We start from the raw sequence: 27,628 nt of genomic DNA on the forward strand, positions 1-27,628 counted from the left end.
CTGGACTGCTTTGGCTGAATTCAAGCAACTTGTCTAAGGCAAAGGAGATACAGACAACCCTTCCTAGAGACTGGAATACATAAAAGGTTAGTGCTGTCCCACTTTTCCTAACAGGTCCCTCCAAATTAATTTAGCACCAGATGCAAAGACCTCCTTCATCCTCCTGGCAGATGATATCTAGCAGCCACTTCTGGTTTAATTAGGCAGACAGTGATTGTGTTTAGATTTTTCCTCTGTTGCAAGTAAGTATGCATATCCAGTTTATAAAAAAGAGTTCAAAGCAATGAAATATTTGATCTTGAGCTAAGCTACATCATTCACTCAGCCAAAAAATTGTATCTTTTGCTTGTCGATTTGCTGTGAATACAGAATAAGAAAAAAACGTGCTCAGCTTGGCTTAATCCAAACTCTCATTTTTATTCTGGTTTCAGAACTACCAGCAAACAAATCAACATGAACCTCAGCACCCACACAGCTCAGCCATTCCAGCTAACCAATTTTTCTTTCTCAGAAAGTTAAAAGCACTCCTGGCTACGCCTTTGGGGTTGGATCCAATTACATGGATTGGATTCTTTTTGCCTTTGGCAAGAAGAAATTACAGATTTTGGGCTACTTCCTGATTGCTCTGTTCCATCACTCTGAATTATAATCAAGCTACATATGGTTGAGACCATACCAATAATTCTGGTGCCAGGATTTTTGACTGACAGCATGAGACAAAAGCCCTGCACAACTTGGAGCACAGGGTCCTGGGGCCTAGTTGTGCCCTCTGAGTGATGAGCAGTTCTTTGGGTATTGTAGACCTGAAGGTCATTATTTTTATTCTGTAAATTCCAGCTCTCAGCCCTTCTCCAAAACCTTCACCTTTCCATCCCCTCCCTCTCCTTCTGCTAGCTGTGCACCACAGGAAGATTTAGCAGAAGGAGTGCAGTGAAAGATTTAAGCCGGGTTCTTCTGCTATGAAGAGGAAGTTTTTCTGTGGTGATCCCCAAAATCTGGGCTCCAGTCTCGTACTGAGAACAGGCAGGGGGAGCAGCACCTGGTGTGTCCTCTCTCCTTGTCTCTCCGGTGATAGGTGGTGCTGCTGCTCTTCCTACAGACCACCAGCACACTTGCAAGGCTCTGCCTTTCCTCTGTCTCACTCATGGTGTCCTAAGCATGCATCATATCATCCCAGACTCTGGCTTTGGGCAGCTGAGGAGCACAGTGAAACATGACTCTCCCATGAGCATTTCAGCACCTCAGTGGGTGCAGCAGTTAATGGTTCTCTGGAATCCAGGAATGCTGCCTACCACAAAGCTCTGTTCCTGCAGCACTGTGTGTGTGGCTCCCAGACCAGGACTCTCTCCTGCTCTCACTCTGTGCTGGTTACCAACTGGTTTGGCCCTGGAGCTTTCAGAGCAGCTCTGTCTCCAAGGGCTCTCCCAGGCTGTGGTGCAGAGCTCCCAGGGCACCCAAGATCAGGGCTGAGTGCTGTTCCTCAGGGTGCCTCCACTGAAGGCAGTGGCCAATTGTTGGGTCAGCACTCCCCCTGTAACAGCCCTGCTCACAGTGACTCGTGGTGAAATGATTTCCCTGAAGCTGTAGTGACATATGCCTGCAAAGTCTCATCGCTTCTTTGCCTCCTACAAACCTCCATTTTGTAAGAAAAGCTGTTTGTACATCTCTGGTCATTTCTGCTTCCAGGTGGCATTTCCTTTTTGACATCCTGCCTTGATGGCTCCCAAATCCCTAGTTCCTCACAGGCAGACACTGAAGGACCATGGATGCTCACAAGCCATCATGGGCTGCCCTGCTCCAACAGCCATCAGACCCAGGGAGGTGCACTTTCTTCCTCCCCACCTTTGCCCCTTTCAAATATCTCTTTGTGCTCCTCTTTGTGCTTCTGCCTGCACAGCAGCTTTCCTGCATCTCCATCAGCTGTGGAGGAAAGCACCTTTAGAAACAAAAAGAAAGGGTTAGTTACCACTGCTAGACACATGAACCCCCCAGTTTCTTGCCATGAGAATCTGTGAACTGTGCTGGCACAATGCATTGAGGATGCACTGCACAACCTGGTATTGAGGAGGGCTCTCAGTGATGCTGCTGCACCTGAAGAGAAACCACCAACATCACAAACAAGCCTGCTGCAGTTCACCTGCCCCACCACAGGCCCCTTTCTGTTGCCATTTGAAGAACTTTCTTCAAAAGTCAGCAGGGTACCAGTGAGCTGCAAATATAAAAATCAAATCAGGCACAGTCATCAGCTTTCCAGCAAAAGGAACAGGACAATTTATGGCAAATGTAGTGCCATAGGAAAGTGGCATAATTAAAACTAGTTTATTATGAGTTAATTAGTGTATTGGTAAATTCTTTGATGGTTTTGGGGAAGAGAAGAGGCTAACTAAAAGAAAGGGAGAAGTATGTCCTGGTCTGTAGCAGTGGTTGCAACCCCTGTCATTGTTGGATCGTGATTTTGCTCCTCTACTTAGATTTTCTTTGTTCTGCTGAAAAATTCAAGTAAACCAAATGAATCCAGGTTTCCTCATGGACACAAAGTGCCATGGTGTTCCCAGACTGAAGGAAGAATGTGCTCAGTTTGGTTCAGGGAGAAAGGCAAATGCAGAGGAAATTATTACTTCCCTGATGTCACTGAATCTCACTTTGATAACATTATGGAAAAAAAAAACCCCTATTTTGGAAGTGTCAGAAGGAAACTAACTGCCTGGAAGCAAGAAGATTTGATTTGATGATCCAGAAATCCCTTCCCCCGTCCATTCTGCATAAATGAAATTTTTTTTCTTAAAAAAAATCCCAATAAATCTGTTTGGATTTCCCCCTATTTCACAAATACATTTGGTCCCTAAAAAATGAATTTCAGCAGGAATTCACCATCCATCCAAACCAGCTGGTATCTCCAATCAGTAGCAGTGATGGCTGATGAATTTGCACTGTAGGAGCAGAATACCTTTGGCTGCAAGCCAACCCCTCCTTAAAGTTATGTCCCTGTACAAGCAGGATGGAAAGGCCTAAAAGTGTTACTTGGTAAAGGCATAATGATGGTGATTAAGAGACTTCTATTCACAAGAAAGTAAAGGTGAAAAACACTCTGGAGAATCAGCGTGATCATAATTTGGGGCTATTTCTTTCTGCTGATTATGTATGAATTGTCTCCCAGTGCCTATTACATTAAGGAAGAAACTGTTTTCTCTAAGACACAAAACCTCCCTGAACTCCAGATCAACTCAGGAATGAACAGGGGATATTTAGAAGGAGAGAAAAATCTTCTGTGAGTACCACTAGGATATACTAAACACCAAGTGAGTCTGGAACACCAATAAAATTTTGTTGAAGAGAAGAAAACAGGGCTGGGGAAAACCCCTAAGATGGGATCAAGTGGGTTAACACATGCTTTGAATCTTGAACATTCTCCTTCAGCAAAGATTTGGCATGCCTGCTTTGGGGACTATGAATAACAAATGATAAGCAAGCAGTGAGAGGCAGAACCCATAACCCAGAGAGGTGGAGGCAACAAAAATGCACCAGGGCTTTCCATCCTCGTGTCTCTGTCCCTGTAGAGGCAAAGGGAAGCAGTGATCTAAACGGAGCATGTGATTTCCCAGCAGCGTTTTGAGCCGTGGATGTTGAAGCATCTAGAAAGAAGTGGTGACAGAGAAGCTTTTAGGCAAATGACTTGGCTAGCAGGGCTGTTGGGGATGGAAAGAGGAGTGGATGAGCACGGCTTACCCCTGTCACGCAGGATTGTTAGGAGAGCGGGGAACACCCCTCGATGCCGTGGGACGCAGCGCAGCGCGCTCGGCATTACGCTATAAAAATAAAACACAAACATTTAAAGTTCTCCAGAGCTGCTGGAGCTTCTCCATGGTCCTGGGGAGCAGTGCCGGGGTGCTGGCAGTGCCCTGGTGGCGGGGGGAGCAGTGCCGGAGTCCCTCGGCAGCCGGGCTGGGGCGAGAGGAGCGGTGCCCGCCAGGGTTCGCTGAGCCCGGCTGTGCGGGGAACAGAGGAGAATGGAAGGGAAAAAGGCCTGGAGAGGAGGAGGAGAGGGAGCAGAGGGGGGTCGGAGAGGGGAGGGCTTTGCCATACTCACCCGGGGCGGGGGTTACACACCGAGGGATGGGAGGCTGCTCCTGCTGCGCTGCAGAAGGAAAGTTGGCCGCGCTGCCGCGCAGGGCTCCTTCTCCTCCTGCCTCTCTCCCTCCGCCTGCCTCTCTCTCTCTCTCTCTCCCTCCCTCCTCCTTTTCCTCCTCCTCCTCCCGAGCCCACAGTGCCGCCGAGGCGGTGCAGGCGGCGCAGCCCCTTCTCCGCCGGCGCTGAGCATCCCCCGGGCCCGGTCCCCGCCGCCGCCCCCGCCGCGGGGATGCTGCCGGGCGGAGCGCCCGGGCGCTGAGCCGCCCCTCCGGGAGCACCGCGCCGCGGGTCACCTTGCAGGGAGGTGAGTGACCCCCCAGCCCAGCCTGTCCCATCCCCTCCGGGCAGCCATGCACCAAACGCCCGCTCCGCCGCATCCCCGGAGCATCCATCCCCCGGAGCATCCTCCGGAGCGCGGAGCGGAGGCGGGGGCACCGCGGCTCCCGCAGCCGCCGCGGCCGAGGGACTCCGGGGGAGCGCAGGGAAGCGCGGGGGCTGAGCGGGGCCGCCCGCAGAGGTGCTTCCCCGATGCCCTGCGGAAAGCCCAAATTACCATGCCCGGTCTTGCCCGGCGGGTCTATGGAATGAGAAGAGGCTTTTCCAGTGCGCGGCGAGATTGGGAACATTGGAAGGGAAAGTGCGCGCGGGGTTCTCCTTTTCCCTTCCCTCCTCTTCCCCGAGAGGAATCCCATCTAGCGCACTGTGGCAGCTTTTCCTCCCGGCTCCCGTCCGCCCTGCCAGCCCAGGGAAGGGGGAGAGGGGTTGTGCAGGGGTCTGCGGGGGCAGAGCCCCAGCCGGGGGCAGGCAGAGCTCCGGAGGTGCTGAGCTCCTGGCGGCCGCAGCTGCCCGCTCCCCTCGCTATCCTGCTCCGGAGAGGCGACGGACTGAATTTCTTTGCCTTCCCATGGTCTAGTTTGAGAGCAGTGAGAGCTAAGTTGGGGAAAGGGATGGTTGAAGCAAGGAGGCAGCAGTGGTCCCCGCTATCGGTGGCAGTGGGGTGACATTGGGGGAGTCCCCCGTGCCTGCCACGTCCTTCTGGGTGGGGTACCCGGGTACCACTAAAGCATCCCGCAGGGGGTCAGTTCTTCTGTAGGAAGAGGCTGGCAGCGCACTGAGACCTTTCTGGAACTGACACTCCAGGAGTAGGAGCCTTCCTGGAGCAGGATGGGCAGCACTCCCCAGCCTGGAGCGTGCTGCAGGGGGAGAGGTGCAAGGGTCTGTGTGGGACTGGCTGTGGTGGTGGGGCATGAACGCCCCCCAGCCTGGGCAGAACAGGGAGCAGGAGTGGCAGGAGTTGCTCCAGAGAGCAATCTGTTGAACTGTGCCTTTAAAATCACCGGAGGGAAGCTGTAGCCTCTGATAGAATAAATAAAAAAAAATCATCTAAACTTTGCAGATAGATTAAATATTCAAATTACAGTTAATTAGATATTAATCTGGTGTAAACCGAGCATTAGCAACAATTAAAAGATGCTTTGATGGTCTTAAGCTCAAGATGATGCATTAACTGGCAGATTGAGGGGGATATTTGTGTATCCTACAAAGCAGTCAGAACAGAGAATACACTTTCCTACATTCATGTATTTAAACGACTTAGTTTTAATTATAGTTAATTAACTGTCATCTTTAAAGTAGCTGCAAGTTGATGGTCTGTATTAATTTCAAATTACCTTGCTCCTAAGACAAAGACTGATTTTACTGGACAAGGTGACATTTTATTGGCAGTTTTGGTAACTACAGATCGTGCCAGGGTAGGATAAACTCATTTGTAGGAATTAAATGAAGTCTCCTCTCATTAGCTGGGCAGGCAGATGTCTCACACCACTGGTGCCACACACTCTGGAATAAATCTCACACACAGAGGAGGGCTCTTCCTTATACAAATGCAGATGTAATGCAGTACTGGTGTACACAGGCACCACCACAACACATTTAACTTGAGGAAGGATGCTCTCAGGGTTTAAAATGCTTTTTCTTCTGAGAACAGTATTAGAGAAAATGTGCAATGTGTTTGGATAAGGTTTTTTATCTTTTTTTCTCTCTACAGCAAATTCATATCTGCAGACAGCTTTAAAATGCTTCTAGTAGAGTTATTTAATACTGTCCATGTGGCTGTTAAGATTGCAGATTACATATGTGGCTATTAAGAGCCCAAATTTTGTCATCTTCACTTTGGAGACTCAAATTTTTACAGGTTATGGTTTGTACAGTTCAATTGGGGAAAAAAAAAAAAAGAAAGGAAAAATAACTGCAGAGGTGCGCACAGGAGAAAAATACTCAGCGTGTTCATTGGCTTTGCTTTGACAAACATGAAGAGTGGCTGTGTGTAAGTGTCTGAATACACATCCTCCAGATATCATGTCAGTTGTTTCTGAGTGCCCTTTCTCTGGCAAAAAAAAAGCTGGAAACTACTTTGAATAATAGGGTCACAGCAAAATGTTCCTCTTCAGATGTAGATGCCTGTGACCCTGAGGATTCACGCGGGGCTGCTCTAACCTGTAGCACCTGAGAATCAAAAGATTTTGTAATTTCAATTTTGGTGCTGTAAAATCAGAAGAGTGACAAACTGGCTGTTTTCACTGCACAAGCAAAGACTGCATTTTGAAGCAGTGGTGCAGTGCATGAGTGGTGTGAGTCCATGCATGCCTTTAGCAGTGCCAGTTTTATACCTGGCATCCCTATGGATATGTATGTGCATGTGTGTCCCTATAAAACCTGAATTTGCAAAGTTCCCTCATTTATCAATAACTCTCCAAATCTGTGCTGCATTTCTGTCTTTATGCTTTGAGGCTTCACAGAGGCACGAGAAGAATGAACTGACTGTTCACATCAAGTTGGCATAATTCTGGCTGAATTTTGATGGGGTTTGTGTGCTTTGATTGACTGCTCAGACACCTTAAAAATCCCCAGGCAGAACAAAGAACTCTAAAATGGTATTTGCTAAAGGACAGAATCATAAAATGGTTTGGGTTGCAAGGGATACTAAGGTTAAGTAGTTCCAAACCCCCTGCCATGGACAGGAATGCATTCCACTAGCTCAGGCTGCTCAGGACCCATCCAACCAGAAAACTTCCAGGCATGGGACATAATCAAACAGTTCAGCTTCTAGAGAAAGGACCTAGGAAAGGCACCCAGCCTGGTGTCAGGTGCTGCAGGGCAGCTGTGCTCAGTGTGCTGCTTCAGGACATCTCCCACAGCAGCTGCCCCCCACATGCAATGACTTATCCAGTCCTCTCCCAGTGGGTGATGTCCCCATGTCACCCACCCAGCTTCCAGCTCCTATCCCTGTGCTCTTTGCAGGAAAGCAATCTCCTCTCTTCCTCAACATGTGAGCTGCATGTGGTTCACAAAATCATGGAGGCAAGGTTGGGATGTGGATATGCTGCCAGCCCAAAGGCTGTGCCTCCCATACACAAGTCCCTGAGGTCCTATATCCCTTCTCCTCCCAGAGAACAAAGAGGACAGGGCTTTTCTTCATGTTCAGACAATGCCCTGACTCCAATAGGCATCAGCATGACTCATTTCCATTTTTGTTTCTGCAGGGAGGGGTGAGTGTAGGGTTAATAAAGGTCTGTAAAGGTCAAACTATGCCCCACTGATGCTGCTGCTTCATTTTCCCCTGCCTGCCCTGTGTGCCTGCAGCTACCACTCTTGCCGTGGCTAAATCACTTACTCTGTAAGGCTTTTGTCCCATGGTATAGTCCTGGCTCTGCAATTTTTCTGTCTTATGGAGCACAGCTGATTTTATGGCCCCAGAAGCATCTGTTTACTCTAATCATCCTTGCCCAGATGAACTGACTCCAGTAATTTTGCAGTGTTTTTCTAGCAAAGTGACTTACAGCCCTGGAGTGCTTTGCTTGGGGCAGGAGGGACAGAAACTTCCATTTTGCACCGAGTCTGCACCAGCACACTGTCTTCCTGTTGTGTCAGCTCTTTACTTCCCATCTGTGCTTCAGGAATACCTCAAGCCCAGCCTGGAGCACAGCACTGGGGGTTTTACATGCAGAGAGAGTGTGAGGCAGTGTCCTGCCCTGCTTTGCTCCCTGCCTGCAGGGTGAGAAAGCAAGCAGAGGCAGATGAGCAGGGTGTGTGCAAGAACTGGGCTCTGGGGGCTTGGCTGCCCATCAGGAATGAGGCTGGAGAGAGTTGGCAGGGCCAGTCCTGCATCCACATTTGGGTGCTCCTGTCTGTGTCACAAGTTAAACAGGGACTTTAGGTCCAAGGAGAGGCACAGGATTCAGCCAGCAGGCAAAGCAAGAGGGCCAGGGGATGCTGTGATGTTGGTATTCATGGGAGAGACTTCCAACTTCTCTTTTGGAAGCTCTTAGAGTAAGAATTGCTCCTCATGGCTCAATCTCCCCAGTTTGAAATGGGGGGTTGGAATAGGATGCTCCTGCTCTGCAGTATTGGGGAGCCTCTTGAAAACACAGCAGGAAAAACACAGCCAGACTTTCTGACTACTTTCACTCTGCAGAGTAATTGCCAGAAGTGGTGCAGGTGTCAAGGTGCTTTTACACCAGTGCCTGCCACCCAGGGTTATTAACACCAGAGCAAGATACTCTTAGTCATTAGTTATTTATTATCTGGAAAGTGCTGTGAATGAAAAAAGTTGTGAGTTCAGACTGAACCCCACTAAGAACTAAGGCTGAAAAATTTGAGTTGTGAAGGAGAATTGCTGGAAAAGTCTGAATGTGTCTTTTTTTTTTTTTTTTTTAATTGGAGGCAACTTGAGGCATAGTGAATTAAGGGCCAGCTTGTTCAATTAAAAATAAATAAATGAAACATTGCATTTCATTTTAGCTCAGGCAAAATACTTCCATCTGCTCAAAAGGAAATACTTTGTTGCAGGAATAACATTATTATATATTAGGTCAACACAAGGTAATTCCTCCTTTCTTCCCCACTCCATTCTTTAGTTCAGATACTGAATTAAGCAATCAATTATTCAGGCAGATATGCAGATGGTAATTGTTTTAACATATATCTCTGCACAGGCAATCAAGAGACCTGGATTTTATTTCCAGCTCTGTCTTGACATGACCTTGGGCATTTCACCATTCTCCAAGTTCCTGGTTTTTAGGAGGACAGATCACATCTCACAGCAGATTTGCTGCATATTGGTAATACTAAAATAGCATGGAGGTCTTTTTAATTCCACTGTTAGCAATGAAACATTTAGCTATCACTAATGCATGCATTCCTAATTTTCCCAGTGTGAGTAAGTTGCACTGCCTTGCGAAACTCCCTGTAGTTTACTTAATAGAGTAAAAGGAATTCCAGCTGCTGAAATACAGCATTCCCTTGAAACAAAACCTACTTTAATAAGCCCGGCTAAATCAAAGAAGGAAAATACAAGTGGGAAAGGGGTTTTTTCCTTCATTTTGTTAAATATTTCACTTTGTAATCAGCACTCCAGATCCATACATTGCCTGTGATTTCTCTCATGCATAAGGTCTGTATTTGTTGTTGCAGTTTCTAAATGTCTGGAATGCCTCAAACCGTTCTGAAGCTTATTGCACTGTGCTTTAGAAACTCCCTCTTACCTGAGAGCTCATTGCCAGGGAATCTGCAACTTATGAGGGCCTTGACTGCTCTTCAAGAGAGCTTTCTCCCCTCTGCTTTCTCTGCACTGGCAGAGGGGAAACCAGCTTCAAACCCAGGGGCATTTTGTTGAATCTGATAATCCTGGGGCTGAATCACCTTCTGCTGGTGGCACAAAGGGTCACTATCACCATTTCTTGCCATTCTGGTGATTGAGCATCACTGAGGGATTTGGGAGCAGTACTTTTGGGGAGCATGGGAGACAGGTGGGAACCTGTAAGGATCAGAGGGATTCAAATCATGGGATGATCAAGTTGAAGGAATCTCAGGAGGTCTGCAGCTCTATTTCCTGCTCCGAGAGGTCAACTGGGATCACACCACAAGCCTCAGAGCTTCATTCAGTTGGGTCTTCAAAACCTGCAAGGACGGAGACTGCGAATCCTCATTGGGCAGCTTTTTCCCAATGTGCTTGACTGTCTTCATGGGGAAAAGGTTTCTGCCAATATCCAGCAGCCCCATGCATAAGCACACGAGTTTTTGATGCTTTCTTCCTGGCTGATGACCTGCCAGATCTGCAGGGAATGGCAGAGGGTACAGCCTCAGGCTTTGACAGCAGATGGGGACTCTGCCTTCAGCCTCACTTGCCTTCACCTTCCAGTTTTCTTGCCAACAAACCAGTCTGCTGGGCTGGTGGTGCTTGGTCTGTGTGCATGAATGTCCTTCTGGTCTGCTCTGAGGAGGTGGCTGGGGCTGCTCAGCCACAGCCCAATGTTTCAACTCTATGGCTTGCTCAGAATTCAGGGGTTTGCATTCAGAGTTTCCCAACTGCTTATTCACACAGGACACTGGGTGCCTGGCGAGGGTCTCCAGAAGGCTGAAGAGCCCTTAAGCTGTGCAAAGCCCCATGGAGAGAGGAGGAAAGGAGCATCCTGCCAGGTCCCAGGAGAGCAAAGGAGTTTTGGGATGGTGGGCAGTAACAGAGCTGGCTTCTGCTCAAACCTGGGGCACAGCATTTAGCTGTTCTCTCCCTGCCCTCCTTACAGCTGGCATTTCTCTGTCTCACACCCTGTGCTTAATTAGTTTGTCAGGCACTGTCATCATAGCAGGAGGCTGCAGAACACCCAGCAGAGCGTGGCTCTCAGTGCAGCTCCTCACTGTAGCTGGGCTCTGCTGTAACACCAGTGATAGCTTAATAAACCACAGCATTGCAGGCTAGAGATCTTGGCACTGCTTGCAGCTTCTTATTAAAATAAGAAAGGAGGAGGGGGGAATCCAAGAAATTGGAAAGAGTGAAGGGTAAAGTAATTAATGGACTCACTTTTTATATTAGACTGGGGTAAAAATGTCTAACCCCAGGGTAAACATTAGATTGAAGGTTGATATATTGATTATATATATCTATCTGTTAATAACTTGAACTTGGCTTTTCCTTCTGGTTCCAGTCTCAAGTATAAAAATGCAGAATTATTTCTGGTTGGCCTCAGTGCCACTGAGTGATTTGTGGGACAATTAAAACCATGCAAAAATTGAAGAAACCTGAATCCAACCAATTAAAATTAACTATGCATCTTGGAGCAGACTGAAAAGCTTTCTTATTTCAAGAGCTCTGATGAATTTCATTTTCCTGTCAACATCATTCTGAAACCTCACTGTGGCCATAGGTGATGAGAGCTTTTTTATGCTTTGAATGTTGGCTTCCTGCATAGAAGGCACCCTCCCAGTTTCCTCAGGTGGTCTGTCAGAGGTCACCTGCTCTGGCACTGCCATCCAGGGATTCTGGGCTGCAGGGAACCTGGAAACTGGGGCAATCTTAATTTTAGGACAGGCTTGCAAGCCTGGCCCAGGCCATGTCCATGAGAGCCCCTGGTGAAAGTGGAGTGGCTGGATCCATGTGCAAGGGGTTCCTGCAGGCAGGACAAAGGCTCTGAGCCACTGGCACAGGTGCCTTTTGCCCCTAAGTGACCATGTGCCACTCTCTGTCACACCTCCATCTCAACTTGGGGGATCCCATTTCAGGAGAAATACTGATATAATTCTTTATTTCTCTTTTTCCCCCCTCTTAATGTATTATCCTGCAAAGGCACGAGTCTCATCAGCCTCTTCCCATTAGGCAATACTCTTGCAGGGCCAAGAACACTGGGTCAGGCTCTGGTAGGGCAGGCAGCCAGCTGCAGATTAAAAAGCACCTGGGGTTAAAGCATTTACCCTGATTGCATGCTGCCATCCACATCTCCCTGCTGACCTTCCCTGAGGCACACTGCCTGCCCTGCTATGTGGGACTCCAGGGAGGACGTCCTGAGCAATGGACTATCCCTGTTTTCAGAGGAGCTCTGTGAGGGAAGGATGCTCCCTGTCTTGTCCGAGCCTCATTTTGGATGTTTTTTCCCACTTTTTGTCCGTTACCAAGGGGAAAGTGTCACTCAGAATCTCCAATATTGGTTTACAAGGCTGGTTGAAATGCACAGAAGGTAAGGACCTGCCACATAGATGTTTAGATCCATGGTAGGGCTGAGAAACAAAGCAGCTCCAAGGCATGCAATAAAACTGCCCTAAAATGGCATTTTCCTGAGTGCTGCTTAAGGCAGACTTTGCTGAAATGATGTGACCACAGGCAGGTGCAAGGCATGACCCAAGTTTTCCAGCCATTGATGCAGTGACAAAGTGTTGACCTCTTCATACATCTCTCTAGGAGGGTATTTATTTGTTTGGTTGGTGAGTCTTCTCCAATTTCTGCTACATCTGTGGCATGTTCCTCCTGACCACTTCACTTTGCTTGTCAGGTGGCAGGAATAAGAGTGTTTGCAAGAGGGTTTGCAGTTTTTTGGGTGTTACACATCAGGGAGTGTAGCATCAACCATCATGTTGGGAGAAACTGAGCGAAGTCTGAGAATTTACTCTTTAGCTGATGAGTGTTTCTCACCTTCTGCCCATGGGGATGTACTTTCATGCAGTTTCTTTGGGAGGAGGAAGTGGAAGGTTTGTGCTCAAGCAGCTGGAGGCCCAGGAGAATGCTCCTGCTACCTGGATTGCACATGGAACTTCCATGGGATCCCACCATGGTGGATTTTCTCTTCTGTAGCTTTCCTGCTGGTTCACTTAAGAGAAGCACTGAACTACTTGACAACACAATAAAAATGGGGCCTCTGCATGTTAAACCAAGTGCTGTGAATGTAAGCATGTCAGCGCTCTGGGTCAAGCTCTCGTGTGTGTTAAACAAGTTTCTTGCTTAATTGGTAGCGTTAGAACAGCTCTTAGCAGTGGTTTAAATACCTCTTGCATCCAAAAGAGAGACTGAAGGTGTTTGGAGTCTGGAGTTAAGAGGAAATAATACTGGGCTTTTGCTGGACATTGCTCTGTTAGAGGTTGTCTGATATAAAAGGGAAATAGAAAGCATTGAGTAAAAAAATTACATATGTTTATGTGTTTGTGTATTTCATTTTTGGTTTCCTCCAGACAGCACAATGGGGACAGGTAATCCTGCATTAATAACTTGGTCTTAGAGGATCTAATACGAAGAACTTTGAAGGCAGTAGCACATCTGTAATTTTTATGCTCATGCCCAGAAACAAACCCCTGAATTTACAGTTCCTGTGGCCAATACATAAGTATTTAAAAAGGCATTTGCCTTTGGCTACACCTGAAAAAAACAAACAGCCTGGTGAGAAATTGTTCAGGCTGAAAATAATTGGTTTTCAAAGGATAGTAAAGCACTTGCCAAGGGCAAAGGGTGGCTACGGACACTGACAGGTGAACACAGCACCTGCCCATCTTTTGCAGTTGCAGATTTCTGAGAACTGAAAATGGTTCTTTTAGGAGATTTTTGTTGTTGTTGTTTTGATCTTTTTTGGTTTTTTTCCCCATCTCTTATACAAAGTGTTTAGAGGAAAGGGATGTTGTTTCCAGGATGACAGCTGTGTGCCTGTGGGAGGCTGGAACAGGCACCAAAGCCATTCTTTGATGGGGTCCATCACTTTCAAGACATTTCACCTTGTCTGCTTCCCTGCATCCCACGGATGTGGGGCAGGTGTTCTTTGCCTCCCTGAGTGGGGCAAAATGTTTATACAAAGTGTTTAGAGGAAAGGGATGTTGTTTCCAGGATGACAGCTGTGTACCTGTAGGAGGCTGGAGCAGGTTCCAAAGCCATTCTTTGATGGGGTCCATCACTACCAAGACATTTCCCCTCATCTGCTTCCCTTCATCCTATGGATGTGGGGAATTTGCCTCCCTGAGTGGGGCAATATTTGGGGAACTGAATGGCTATATTTGGAGAACTAAATCAGGGTGTGCGCATATATGGGGCTCTATTTTCTCTTGAGACTGTATAGAAAACAAGCTGACTTGAGTCCTTCAATTCATTGCCTTTGACCTCACTGTTGCCATCTTATTGCAGGGGTTCCACACTGCTGTCTCCTTATCACAAAAGTTTCATATCTTCTTGGTGTTTCTTGTGGGCAGCTCCTCAGAGCTTGGACTCTTTCTTCTTCACAAAGCAGCCAAATGACTCCAGTGCCCTTCTCACCCAGCCACCCCACTCTTTTGTAGCACTTTTCTTCTCCTTTCTTGCAGCTCTGGCTTGGTAAAGTCAGGCCTGTTCCTAATCTTTGATAATTGGCCCAGCTGCAGCTCCTTAGGGGTAAGATTACTTTCTACACTATCTTTATTTTCTTATATTCTGTCCCCCTAAACCTCACCTTTGTTTCTGTTCCCTTTCTCCATCAGGAAAATGGGAGCCACTCACCCGGCGTGAGCTCTAAGGCACGGCAAAAGAAAGGCCTCGGACACCTCCCAGTATGGATGGCTTGGTTGAGCAGAACAGCGTGCTGATGCACAGTAAGATCACTGAGGCTGGGAAAAGGAATGGTTTAATCAACACGAGGAACTTGGTGGCCGAGAGCCGGGATGGCCTGGTCTCTGTGTACCCCACCCCTCAGTACCAGAGCCACCGAGCGGGCGGCCTGTCCTCCCCGAGGCGCCCGGAGAACGGCAGGAGCGACCCCGTGCAGCAGCTGCTGGACCCCAGCATGCTGCAGCAGACAGTGGAGTCCCACTACAGGCCCAACATCATCCTCTACTCCGAGAACGTGCTGCGCTCGTGGGGCGAGAGCCTGGGCCCAGAGTGCTGCGAGACCACCTTCATCGAGGAGCGCTCGCCCGCCAAGGACAGCCTGGAGTACCCCGACAGCAAATTCATCGACCTCTCTGCGGATGACATCAAGATCCACACCCTCTCCTATGAGGTGGAGGAAGAGGAGGATTTCCAGGAACTAGAGGTCAGATGTCACTTGGGATATGTGGGGAAGGTTGGGAGGAGGAGGGTGTGCTTGAAATTAGGTGTACAACCCCCTAGAGCTGGACAGCAGGGGATCAGCTGCTTTTTGGGTCAGCTGTATCACTTTCTCCTCCAACTAGGACAATGAATTTGCTCATCTTTATTTGTTGGGTAAGGTCCCAGATCTGTGGATACTGATGGCAAAATTCCCACTGGCCCTAAAGTAGATCAGCATTTCCCTTCTGCCTCTGAAGGGGCTGGTCAGAAACAGAGGAAGACCCACGTGCTTAAGTGCTATGTAATGTTGGGTGCATCTGTCTATCTGCATGGAGCCCATCTTACTCAGCAGGCCAACATCATCTCTTGCCTTCACCTGACTTGAGCAGAATGTTTTAAATTATTGGCTCAGACACAACATATTTCTGTCTTGGAATGAATGCAGAAACAGAAGTCTTTGGGTTTCAAGCTGCAGTGGATTCATATCTCTGAAATAAATGATATTTTTCTGATGGAGCTGAACACTTTTAGACTCAAATGCAATGTTTTCTTCAGGAGTCCCATGGCTCATTGATTGCTCACTGTAAAGTAACAGGGAAGACTATGGAAACAACTTTGTTCTTTCTAAAATGATGCAATTTTTTTTTTTTTTAATTTTAACCAGAGGTCCAAGTGTGACAGGAATTTGTGTCTGCCAGTTTTTGTGGGAATGGAGGGTGAAAATGCTGGTGATCTGAAAACTTCCTCCACCACTGGTGAGAGACTCCTAACCTAGCAAAGACCCTCTGTCTGTCATAGAGCAAAGCTATGCCTTCAAACATGAATGCCACAGCTGAGATAGGGACACTGGTCATGTTTCTCTGTTGCTGTGATGTTCGGTCAGGACTGAGATCCATCAAGCCCTAAAATTTCTATTTTCACCTCCTGTAATACCAGTGTCTCACCCTGTGATCAGCACAGGGGAAATCCAGCAAGAGCCTGACTTCCCTTTTATTCTCTTTTATTCTCTGTATTGATAAGGTGGGAAGAGGGAAGTGTTTTTCACAGTGCGTGCCATTAATGCAGTATTCAATGCCTCCACAGGGAGACAGAAAGCTTCTCTCTGAAGCATGTGAGACTATTAGCTCAAATCACACCCTTCCACAGAATTTCAGAATTGGCTGTGGGAAGTATAATTTCCTTAATCAAAACAAAATTCCTGGTTGCTTTCTTTTTGTCCCAGTTTCTCTCATGCAGTAGTGACACAAGTGACTGCAGCACACATGGTGTTATTGACACATCTGGCCTGATATTCAGGGAGCAAAAAAAAAAAAAACCTCACTCTCATCAATTCAAGTCAAGAAGACATTCTTGAGTCAACTTCTGGAGAATGAGATAAAAAAAGGCTGGGAAAAATGAGCAGCATAAGGAAAAAACCTCTTCAAAGTGGTACTAGAGGAACTTGATCAGCTTTTCACAGAGAGCATTTGTGTCTTAGAAACCAGCTGCAGAACTTCATCCTCCCCTGATCTTAAGAGGAGAAATGAGACAGTAAATTTTGGTAACATGCTCTGACACTGTGTACATCCTTTTCCCTGGCTCCTTCTTCTTTCTGACCTGTTTCTCTGGAAACAGACCCCCTGAGACGAAACGTGGCAGTTCTTGAATGGATGTAGAGTATGTGGAACCACAGACTCCCTGTCTCATTTGGCCCTTTGGGGTGACACTGTGCTAACAAATACAGATGTATGCACAACCATCATGACCTGTGTGTACAAAGTGCTCAGAGTAAGACATTCACAAAGTACACACCACCCCATGGGCTGTCCTCTCCATAAAATTTCTCCTCCACTAGGAACAGGGGATGAGAAATCCAGGCATGGTTTGGATAAGGACCTGGTTAGTTGGAAACACTTGTTTTGCTAGAAACCTCTGCTTTGAGACCAAGGTCTGTCTCCATTGCTGCACTGAGATTTTCACACTCCTACATGAACTTTCCCCTGATCCCAAAGGACCAACCTGCTGAGCATCTGTTTGCAGCAGAAGTAGCTCAGCATGGCAAGTAGCTTCCATTCCAGGAAGGTCCAAATTCTGCAGATGCAGCTGGTCATGCAGGAGAGGAGAGAGGAATTTGACAGCACCAGACCAGAAAAAAAGGTGTCTGCTGTGTTGTGCTCCTCTGGTTCACAGAGGCTGGTGGACAGAGGCTGTGTCTGTGTGGCCAGATGCATGAGGGCCTCCTGGGCTTGGCCAGAGCACAGCCTCATTAGAGACCTAAATTCCTGTATGGAGACTCTGGGAATGGAAGAGAACTCCTTAAGGACAAACAGTCACTGTGTAAGGTGATGAACCATGCCAGATGGTTAACTGCACAAAACCAGCACCTGAATCACACAGAAAAAGTGTGTCACACTAGGAAGAAGTTTTTTCCCTGCCAGTCACTGACAAGAAGCAAATGCTTTTTTAGGTTGCTAATAGATGGGTTGGGAGAGAGCTGGGACTGGGAGCAGAAGTTAGGAGGAAGAGGGTGGCACAACAGAGATGCAAATTTTGCTTCTCCTCTGTGAGAGTCTAAAGGGTTTGAGCCTGCACTGAGAGTGGCACAGGACATTGCTGTGTATCTTGTCACGTTGATTGTCAAGGCACAGATGATCAAGGCATGGAAGCTGCAGAGTGTCAGAGCAGACCAAGACTCATGCCTGCTTTGACACTTCTTTCTGGGAGAAAACTCTATAAACTAGCCCCTTTTTGGAAACATTGGCAAAGAGGACAGCTTTGTGCAGAAGAGCTCTTTCCTCTCGAAAACTGAGGGCTACCTCCTGTTCTCCACCTGTCAGGGGAGTCCCAGCTTGAGCATCTCTGTAAAATGCCTACTGGAAGGCACACCAGCCATGGGCCTGTGAGTCATTGCTCTTTCTCCATGTCTCCCTGGCACTGCCTGCCTTATACCAGTATGCCTACCTAGGGTTTTTGAGGATGGATATTTAATTTCATAGAAATGTCAAAAAATCAATCTCCTCACTTTCTAGTGTCCCCCCCCCCACCTCAATGCAAGACTCTCAGGAGGGACACATGCAGAAAATAATTTTATTGCAGGTCAGACTGCTCTAACATGATTGCCTTTTTGAAAAGGGTTGGGCTCTTGATAAGCAGAAAGGTTGCTGTTCTCTGGCAGAAAACTTTGCAGTAGAGAAAGGTTCTGGAAAAAAAGCACAGCCATTTTGATAAATTCGGTTTTGGTTTGAAGAATTGACCAAGCCAAGCTGCAGGGTTTGCTTTTCTGTTAGCCACCAGCCTCCTCAGGATGGGTCTATCCAGCTCAACATGTCTTGGACAAGTTGCTGGGAAGGAGACATCTTCTTGTCTTCCCAAGCCTGGGGACTCTGAAGAACATGGGAGGTGCTACAGAGGAGCAGGAGACATCCTGATCATGGGCTGTACCCTGCAGCAACATTTCACAACTTATTTGTAGGGATTTTTTACTAGCAGTACTTCTCAGGTCCTGGTGGAGTGTTGTTCAGTCTGCCTAAGAAAATCATAATTGTCTGGAGGGAAAAACATCTCAGAAACAGCTCTCATTAGCATATAGAGCCCCGCTTTGCTCCAGCAATTTCCAGGCATGAAAACAGAAGGCTGCACATTCTGTCAGGGATTTAAACTTCTCTCTTCCATGCCCATCCCTGAAATCAAATGATTCCCTATTTAGGTATCTCTGTAAAATTTATAAATATCTTATGAGTTCTTTACGCCACAACTAATAGACAGACAACTTGTCAAATGCGGCGGCAGTGAAATATGAAATGAGTTACAAGATGAAATACCCTCCTGTTAGAGTTCATGTGCCATCTTTTATCCAAAAATAGCATTTGTCATATTATACTGCTGCTAGTTTCCCTCCTAGCCACTAGGTAGATTGCTTATTTAGAGAAACCCAAGCTATTCATGGCAGCAAATTAAATTATTCATTTACGTCGCATAAAAGAATACCTTGGAGCTGTCTCTTAAAACCCTCTTACTTTTTCCCAGCACCCAGCATTGTCTGAAACAATCTCTAAAAGCAAAATAAATAGAATGTTCTGGGAGTGAAAGAAGAAAAGCAATGTAGTGCTTTCAAGGTATACATTTCTTCTTTTTTTTTCCCACCAGAAGTTGCTGGATTCTGTGGTGAAAACTTATCCTTTGGACCTGAGCATGAAATTGTAGAGATAGAATTTGGATCCTGTTCCATCCAACCACTCTTCTCACCATTCCCAAGCACCTCCTGACATGTTTTTTTCTGCAACATGAAGAGAAGACCCTGAGGAAATTGATGCCCACCAAGCCCCATGAAATCACACATGCTTTCTGTCAATGCTTCCAGCCTGTGGTCCTGCACTGGGCTGTGTCCTCAGCCTCCCCTGGCTGTAGGCATCCAGAAGGCATATTTGAACACTCCTTGGGGGCTGTGCATGGCAGAGTTCCCTTTCCAGAGAGCTCTGCAGCCCAAAGACCATGCAGCCTGGTTTTACTGATGAGTTCACTGGCTGTCACAGCTCTCCTCTGACAGCATTTTTCCTGTTCTGCACCTGGGCAATGGAGGAAAACAGCACCGTAAATACCTTGCCCAAGCTCATCTAGGGCTGTGTTGAGAATATGGGAATGTAATTTTCAGTGGTTTTGTCCCATGGCATATGCTCAGAAGAGCACAGATGTGCTGTCAGAGGTGTGGTGCCCAGGCATGAGCTCCTAAGAGGAGTGGCACTCAGATATGCACTCACAGCACTGACTCATCCTACCCACAGGACACACTTTATATCTCTGAGCTCCTTCAAAGGCACATTGTTAACAGGTTACAAGAGTGATTACTCTTTGCATTTGACTTATTTTTCTCCTTTGAAGGAGAAGCCACTCAAGTCTGGAGATACTGAGCTCTGCCAAGGGATATTAACCTCCATTAACCAGCTCCAGATGAAGGGAGCACGGCTGGGAAGTCACCTTCAGCAGTGTCCAAGTGCCCTCCTATGAATCTTGTTAATGGTAGCAATTCCCTCTCTCATCATCACTTCCAGGGATGTCTCTGGGATGCAGCCTGGGATGTGAGTGGCAGGAGCCCTGCATGAGCTGCCTCCTGTCATTTGTAGAGGGTGGATATTTGGCACACGTTTTTGAGGACTGCTGTGTCAGCTGAGAAGCAAAAAGGGGACAATCATGAAGGGTCACAGCACTTGCCCCAGCTTGTTTTAGTGCAGATTGTTCATTTCTGTCTGCAGTGATCCCCTTCCAGTGGCAATGTGCTGGATGCCAGTTCCTGAGGAGCAGCCTGGCTGTGGGGGTCCAGAAAACACCACAAGGGAGGTGATCAAAGTCCAGTGATCAAGGAGGAAGAATAGGCCTGGGCAACTGCATCCAGGGGATTTTGCCCATGGCATTTTGGTGTTGCCAAGTTACATGTGAAAAGTTTTCCAAGCAAGGAGAGACCTCTGTGAGCCCATTCTGCAAGGCTGGCTGCCTGACTGACAGGGCAATTTTTACACTGGGAGTTGGGGAAACAAGAGGAGCTGCAGCAGGTCAGGGTTAGGGGATTATGGCTCCTTTAAATGCCTTTAAAACTGAAAGGCAATCAAGTGCAAAACTCAAAGTTGTATAGAGAAAGAAATAAATAGACAGGCAAAATTAAATAAATAGCAGGCTTTAGAGACATCACCTCTTAAGAAGTTATCAGCAAGATAATTGCTCTGGTAAATAATAAATAAAGATAATAAATAATCATCTCCCTGCTGCTCAGGGATGAGTGAGTGTGTGGAGGCAGAGCAGTGATTAGATACAGCCTTTGGCAGAAGAGCCTCCATCCAGCTGCTGCCTTCAGCATCTGCTGCATGGAGGTGAGCTCAGAACACTTGCAGGAGAGCAGAAGGATGCAGAGTGCTGGCAGAACAGGTCATCCTGTTTAACCACATTACTGGAGCAGGCATTGTGTGGAGGGAAACAGACCACATATTAACTTGGAGCAGCGTTGTGTTGGTCTTTGTCAAACCAGAGCACTGGACCATCTGGATTGGAAGGCAGATCCCACAGGGCCCCATAAGGAATTAGTTTTGTATGCAGTGTGTGCATGTTGCTGAATTGGTTGCTTTGAAGGAAAAAAGTAAAAGGGCTGCTTCCTGAATATCCATCAGAGGTTGCTGGCAGCTGTAGTGCAGAGCAGACCCTGTTGTCTGACATCTCCAGTGTGCTTGGCAGGCTGTCTGCAGAGCAATTGTAATGTCTCAGTTGAGGTAAAGCTCATAGCTTTTAGGAGTAGCCAGCCTTGAGTTAAGAAAAGGTTTTTGGTTGTTTTTTTTTTTTAATAGAAAATCCATTACAACTGCAGAAAAGGGTTCATCACCATCTCTGTTAAAAAAATCTGCACCTTGTGTCTGCTTTCCTCTATTCTTCTTTCAGTCACTTCAGCTTTTCTACAGAATGAAAGAGCTGCCTCTGATCAGAAATTATCTGCTCAGGCACTTACAGGCTGTGATGAAACTGCATCTTAAATGCACATTACAAATGGAGTTGGATTCCCTTCTTTCTTCCTTCCTGTGTAGATGCTTTTTGTGGCATTCTGCCTTCCAATGCCTGATTCCTCCAACAAACTTGGGAAATGGTGCCAGGGAAGGGAAGGGAAGGGAAGGGAAGGGAAGGGAAGGGAAGGGAAGGGAAGGGAAGGGAAGGGAAGGGAAGGGAAGGGAAGGGAAGGGAAGGGAAGGGAAGGGAAGGGAAGGGCACCCTAACTGACAAATATAATTCTGACTTCTCAACCAGACTAATATCCAGCTTCTTCAGTGTCAGGGTGAAGCTCTTGCAGATCCAGGAATAAGAGCAGACAGAGAGCTAGGTAGCCAAATTATCAATTATCCCAATGTCAGGGGGGGTTCTGAATGGAGAAGATTTCTTGGTAAGCTCAGGATGAGGTGTCCTGTTGTAAGAGAGAGTGTTGGGAGGGAAGGTTTGCTTGGGGAAAGGAGTGTTTAACTGGAAGAGTTGAGGTACCTTTTGCTGTTGGATTTCTTTCTGGGACTTCTTGAATTTTTTTTCACCCTTCTGGTTCACAGTTGGTCTGCAGGACTGTATGATTAGAATTATTCTCTCACCCTTGGTAACTCATTGGTGGGTCAATTTGGCCTTTGGGAAGCAGCATAACTGATAATTTTGTGATTCAGCACAGGGCCAAAGTTACCTGAGAAATCTTTTCCCCATTTCATCTTTATGTGAAAGGAAAGGCAATTTGAAATTTCAGAAAGGTGGTCTCCATAGATACTATGCCAGCACACAAAAACCTGAAAAGCAAAAACCTGAAAAATCAAAAGCAGTTTTTGATTTTGTATCTCACCTGTTCAGGTGAGTGCACAATTTCAAGGGGTGGTTTCAGCAGTACTGTGGATTTTCTCCCTCTCTCTCTCCTCCTTTATTTTTGAAAGGAAATATTCACCCTGGTTCATGTGACTAGAGAGCCCCTTCCTTTAATGGGCTTCCTTTTCAGCTGCCTGCAGTGATATCTTTACATTTGTCTTTTCTTGCTTTCAAGCTCACGCAACAGTGATGGAGTCCGTGACACAGTGGGTGAGGAAGAGGAGGAGAAATGGTCAAATGATCAGGGAATTGGGTGATGGCAGAGGAAGAGCAATAATGTCATTAACCAGCACATCTATGTTTCTCTCTTTCGCCGCTCCAGAGCGATTACTCGAGTGACACCGAGAGTGAAGACAACTTCCTGATGATGCCACCAAGGGATCATCTTGGCCTCACTGTGTTCTCCATGCTCTGCTGCTTCTGGCCACTGGGAATTGCTGCCTTTTACCTGTCCCATGAGGTAAAGTTGAAACATCTCCTGCCTGACATTCTCCAGGGCAGTGGAAGGCAGTTCAAGGGGTGGCATCTTCCCCACCTGGATGTGTCTCTGTGGTAGTGGTGGCTGCCTTTTGAGATACTTTGCTGAGGGAGGTGTCTGCAAATTATTTTAGCTTTTAGTTGGCAATGGTCAGGTTCCATGTTAGGTTATATATCCAGCTAAAAATCCTCTGTGGACATGGCTTTTGAATAGAAAACACCCTTGATAGCTCAAACACTTGGCTTTCCCATTGGGTAAACAGATCTACTTGTCCCAAGCTGATAAGCTAGAATATCCTTCCAGGAGAATAAAAATAATTTCTGTTCTGCAGATGTGAATTTGCTTTCCAGAAACCATTTCCTTTCCCACAGAAAAAATTTGCCCAGTCAGTTCTTCTTTTCAAATTTTAATATGCAAATATCTTTTTTTTTTTACCAAAGAAGTGACTGTGTTTTGGTTTGTTTTCTTCACGAGGCAGTCTTAACATTTCTTAACTCGCAATCACCTCGTGCCCATCATTTGTCTCGACAAGTATGTCTCCATAAGTGTCTGCAGTGTAATTACTGAGTTTCCCAGCAGGGCAGATAATGTGAGGTGACAGAGAAGGAGTCACACTGGCAGCCTCATCAGTGACTACGAGGAAACATTTGATTATATTTCTCTCTAGTGCCTATTGCAAACTACAGTCTCTGCTCCACAGCACCCTTCACATTCACCCTCTCAGCTGTCTTTCTAATCTGCCTGCACTAAACATCTACCAGCCCTGCTGATTTGTCAAACCAGAGAAGGCTCTTCAGATCTGAAGAATCCTACTCTTCAAAATCAAAAAAAAAAAACCTCAAAAAGAGGTAGAGAACTACTTTTTTTTTTTTTTTTTTTTTTTTTTTTTTTTTTACTTCAAATGAACAGGCTGTCTTTGCTCTGGGAAGCCTCTGAGACAATTAGTGTTTGTCCTGTGGAAAATAACAAGTTCTGACTGTTCGAGTTTCGATTGTTTGTGAGATAGTTTTATCTGAGCAAAGAAAGCACAGCATGATCCAATAAATACAAAACCCCCCAATCAATGTAATTAATACTAAAAAGCAATATGGCTGAGAAGCTCAATGTGCTGAGAACCAGTGTGCAAAGGCCAGGGCATCCAGCTGTGAATGGATCCCAGGAGCCAGCATGACTCTGTAGGAACCTCTGTCTTCCATGGGAGAATACAAAAGGTGGGAAAAGCATGAATACAGGGAAAAATGTTGGTACTATGCTGAAGGATTTTGGCATTTGAAAACCAAAACTTGTGTGGTTTTTGGTTTAGTATAATGATGAAGAACAGCTGAATGTGGCTGCCTGAACTCAGTTTTCAAATCTCTTGTAGAAAGATGGTCCAGCTTGTTCCAGTCCAGCAAAATCACATCTCTCTGTCCTCTCCCCAAGCTCCCAGGGAGCTCCTTTCTCTCTCTGCCTTCCTATTCAGCAGGTCCATCACAGCCCTGAGAAAACACGTGGAAAAAGTGATTCTTCTGTAAAATCCCACATCCAAGAAACTGGCATTTTCCAGGGGAAAAATGAAACCAACGTTAAGCCCAAACCTCCTGTGGCTGAGAACTTGCTGAGATAGTTGGTACAAACCACCAAAACCCTGCACCTTGCTAAGCTGATATTGACAGTGATGTCAACTCATACTTGGACACATAAACTATACATGTGATTTCTGTTTATATAGATCATTCAACTTAAACTTCTTCATAAGATTTGAGATCACTTCTTAATTCAAAAGAATAGTCCAGCTTTCCCCCTTCTTTATCAAAAGCCAGAGGTATAGCTAAAGATCAACTCTTGCGACTCATGATCAAACCTCTTTTTTTACAGTTGCTTGAGCTCTTGAAAATTTTGTGTTTTCCAAAGTTTCCTGAGCAGTTGTAGCAAAAAGACCACCAGGGAATAAATCATAATCATCAATAGGAAACTCAGAGATGGGGGACAGGTTCTTTGGTGCAGTACACAGCACTGGCAGTGAATTTTGTTTTAAAAATCTGGTCATTTGAAGATGCAGCCTCTGTTTTCAGCAGGTGTATCTGCAGTACAGCTCATTCCACAGGCATGGGTGCTCTGTTCATCCCTGCATCACCTGCCTGCGCATTTATGGCGCGTACGCCCGTGTCATGCTGCAAAACAATGACACAAGGTTGGATGCTGTAAGACAGCAGAGGTGCTCCTTACCAGCAGAATGATTGAATTTTGGGGGGGTTTGTGCTCCCTGAAAGCCGAGTTTCTCCTGCAGGGGATGTTTCTGCTCTGTGTGGGACTTGCTGTCTCCACCAAGGCTCTTGCTAACGTGCTGCTGACCTGGGGCTTCTTGCAGAGCCTCTGTATTGAGGGGTGCAGCTATGCAGGGTCTGCCTCTGTGGTGGCACTGAAGATGTGCATCCACAGGTGAGCCAGCAGGGAGGAGCAGTGGATCCAGAAGTGCTCTTTAAGAGAGCTCAACATGGTTTTTTTCCTGTTGGGATATCCACTTTTCCAAGCAGGATGTCACCTGGTGATCTTATCCCAAGCAAAGCTGAGACTTGCTGGTTTTCATCTTCCCTCAGAAAAACACAGAGCTTTGAGGCCATCACTGGGCTGCCCACTTGTTCAGTTATTTCCTTCTGGGGTTTTGTTTGTGTTTTCCTTCCCACAAGAGTCTTGTCCCCACCTCCTGTAGCTGCCCAGTCCTGTGCTCCTCTCAGCTCCACTCTCAGGATGGGGCCCTGTGTCCTGTCTTCTCTCACATTTGCTTCTCCAGAATGAGGCATGTGAGTTTTTAGGCTTGCCATTGTTTGGATTGTCTCATTAGCCAACCGTTGAAGAGCTCAATCAAAGGAGTTTTTGTGCATTTTGCAAGAAAACTTTTGGAAAGAGGAAAGTAAATTATGTCTTTCACCAAAACCTCTTCCCCACAAGCAGTGTATGATCAAAAACCCACCTCATTATGTTTATTTTTTCATAAATCTCCACCCTCTGGAGTCTTGAGGGTTCCTCAGTTTTTATTTCCAAAGATATTTTTAGCATTGTAGATGGTAGGCAAGTGTGAAGCCTCATGAATCAAAGAAAGAACTTTAAAAATATATCTTTTTTGTCTTGTCAAGTTTACCATTGAACTTGTCAGATGATTTCTCAGGGGCTGTCAGGCTTTCTGCTTGGGCTGGGGGGGTGGTGGTAACAATCTTGAAAGGTCTTTTTGCATGAATCCTCTTTTTCTCCCTGCTTTTATTTTTAGGAACGAGAGCAATACCATGCCACACATTTCCCTCCCTACTGTAAACAGAGATTCATTATGGGAGAGCTGAGCCTTTGATGCTATGAATGAGCTTCACTTTGTGCCTGCTCCCTTGCAGGCAGGAACAGGAGCGTGCACAACGCCTGCACCCACCTCTGACCTGGACACACACCTGGAAAAACCCCTCTGCACACTTCTCCACGTGCTTAAGGTTCTCAAATAGCCTCCCCACCCTCCCTCCCTCCTCCCTGGCAGCAGCTGAGACCTGCCAGGCAGCAGAGTGCCCTGGGAGCACAGGGCAGCAATCCCTGCCCGTCTGCTGCTCTGGCTCCCTGCTGTAATTGCCTCCCTGGCAGGGGCATGCAAGGATGCAAAGCTTTGTAATTATTTGCTCACATTGTCTCACTGGGTAAAGGATTTTCTACAGTTTTCACACAGAAACAAGGCCTATGTGAGCAGAAAAAAAAGAGTAGCTTGTCTTTATTTGTGATAACTTCTGAAATATTTGGTTACTTTTCATCCAGTTTTCAGAGACAGAGCCTTTAGGAAAATATCTGTATTCTGATATATTTCAGTAGTCTCTGGGGAGAAGGAAAGAATGTTCATGTTTCCACTGGAAGGTAGAAAATAACATGAATTCTAGCTTTTTTCAGAGTTTCAGTGCTCAGCATACATGTATGGATTTCAGTGTCCTTGCTTTTCTGGCATAAGGTTTTGACATCCAACCTCAAAAGAAGAGGACAGAGAAATAACAGCCAGGTGCTATCTGCTGTTTGTTCCTTAGAAAGGTGGCTCATAGTCCCTGTATCAACAGGGAAAACAATGAGACAGAACAGCAGAATGATGTGCCACACTCCACCAGCCTGCCTGGTGATGCCCTGCTCTTATCCATCCACCCTGCTTTGTTTCTTATCTGTCCCACTTTACTCCATAGAAAGAATGAATATGGTCTATTATAAAGAGCTTGACACACAGCCAGGAGCGTGTGTTTGCACAGGGGATACAGCAACCTCCTATATCAAAGAAGAAAAGGCAAAAGAAGAACAAAAAATGTGGTATTTTTCTTTCCTTGGCAGTGACAGGCCAAGATCTATACTTGCAGGATATGCTGGTCAGCATTGCTGAAGCAATGCTAGCAAAGCAGACAGGAGGCTTTTTCATTTTCAAGAGATTTTTCCACACTGCATTATTTCTTGGTCCAAGTAATGCTTGGACAAAAGAGCTGTCTAAAGATGATGAGATTTAATGGAAACAAAAGGCCTTTGTTTTGCTGTCTTGGACCAGATACCAAGTCTCACAATTCTTTTGCTTAAGCAAGGCTGTTTCTTTGAGCACAGAGATTGGGTAAAGGGCACTGTGTGTACTCTGGGGCTGCCCAGCCCAGTCTCTGCTGGCTGGCACACAAAGGTTTGATCTCTCTGTGCTGCTCACTCAGAAAACAAATCCCTGAGTTCTCTCTCCAGCTCTCTGCATGTGAGTACAGGCACACCCAGGTGCCCTCTTACCCTTCTGAACCGTTGCAGTTTTTTGGCTGCAAAAGGTGATGTGTAAAACAATTAAACCCAGTTGTGCTAGGAATGAGTGAAAATAGTTTAAAATCAGTTCCTCCTCACAAGGAACT

At 46.4% G+C, this 27,628-nt stretch overlaps 2 protein-coding genes across 8 annotated transcripts in view; one reads left to right on the forward strand and one right to left on the reverse strand.

Annotated features, from left to right (window-relative positions):
* Positions 1 to 397: 397 nt before the first annotated feature.
* Positions 398 to 5,053, reverse strand: LOC143693627 (uncharacterized). 7 transcript variants are annotated; one of them, XR_013181539.1, is made up of 3 exons: positions 4,088 to 4,226; positions 3,727 to 3,806; positions 398 to 3,632 (listed from the first exon to the last, which is right to left on the reverse strand). XR_013181539.1 is itself a non-coding variant. In XM_077176105.1 (3 exons), exon 1 carries the CDS (start codon positions 4,818 to 4,820, stop codon positions 3,807 to 3,809), a length of 1,014 nt encoding a protein of 337 aa, XP_077032220.1. In that variant the 5' UTR covers positions 4,821 to 5,053; the 3' UTR covers positions 398 to 1,936; positions 3,523 to 3,632; positions 3,727 to 3,806. The 7 variants fall into 7 exon arrangements, 6 of the variants coding, with proteins under 6 accessions (XP_077032220.1, XP_077032219.1, XP_077032214.1 ...); XM_077176105.1 differs by having other exon boundaries at positions 398 to 1,936; positions 3,523 to 3,632; positions 3,727 to 5,053; XM_077176104.1 differs by having other exon boundaries at positions 398 to 1,936; positions 3,727 to 5,053.
* Positions 4,294 to 27,628, forward strand: part of SYNDIG1 (synapse differentiation inducing 1) — a 51,764-nt gene continuing 28,429 nt past the window's right edge. Inside the window, exons 1-3 of the mRNA XM_054629821.2 lie at positions 4,294 to 4,432; positions 14,389 to 14,939; positions 22,605 to 22,742. Coding sequence (XP_054485796.2) covers positions 14,460 to 14,939; positions 22,605 to 22,742 — 618 coding nt within the window. The 5' untranslated portion in view covers positions 4,294 to 4,432; positions 14,389 to 14,459. The remainder of the gene's footprint in view (positions 4,433 to 14,388; positions 14,940 to 22,604; positions 22,743 to 27,628) is intronic.

This window comes from Agelaius phoeniceus, chromosome 3 (genome assembly GCF_051311805.1).
Source record: "Agelaius phoeniceus isolate bAgePho1 chromosome 3, bAgePho1.hap1, whole genome shotgun sequence".
NCBI classification, from domain to species: Eukaryota; Metazoa; Chordata; class Aves; order Passeriformes; family Icteridae; genus Agelaius; species Agelaius phoeniceus.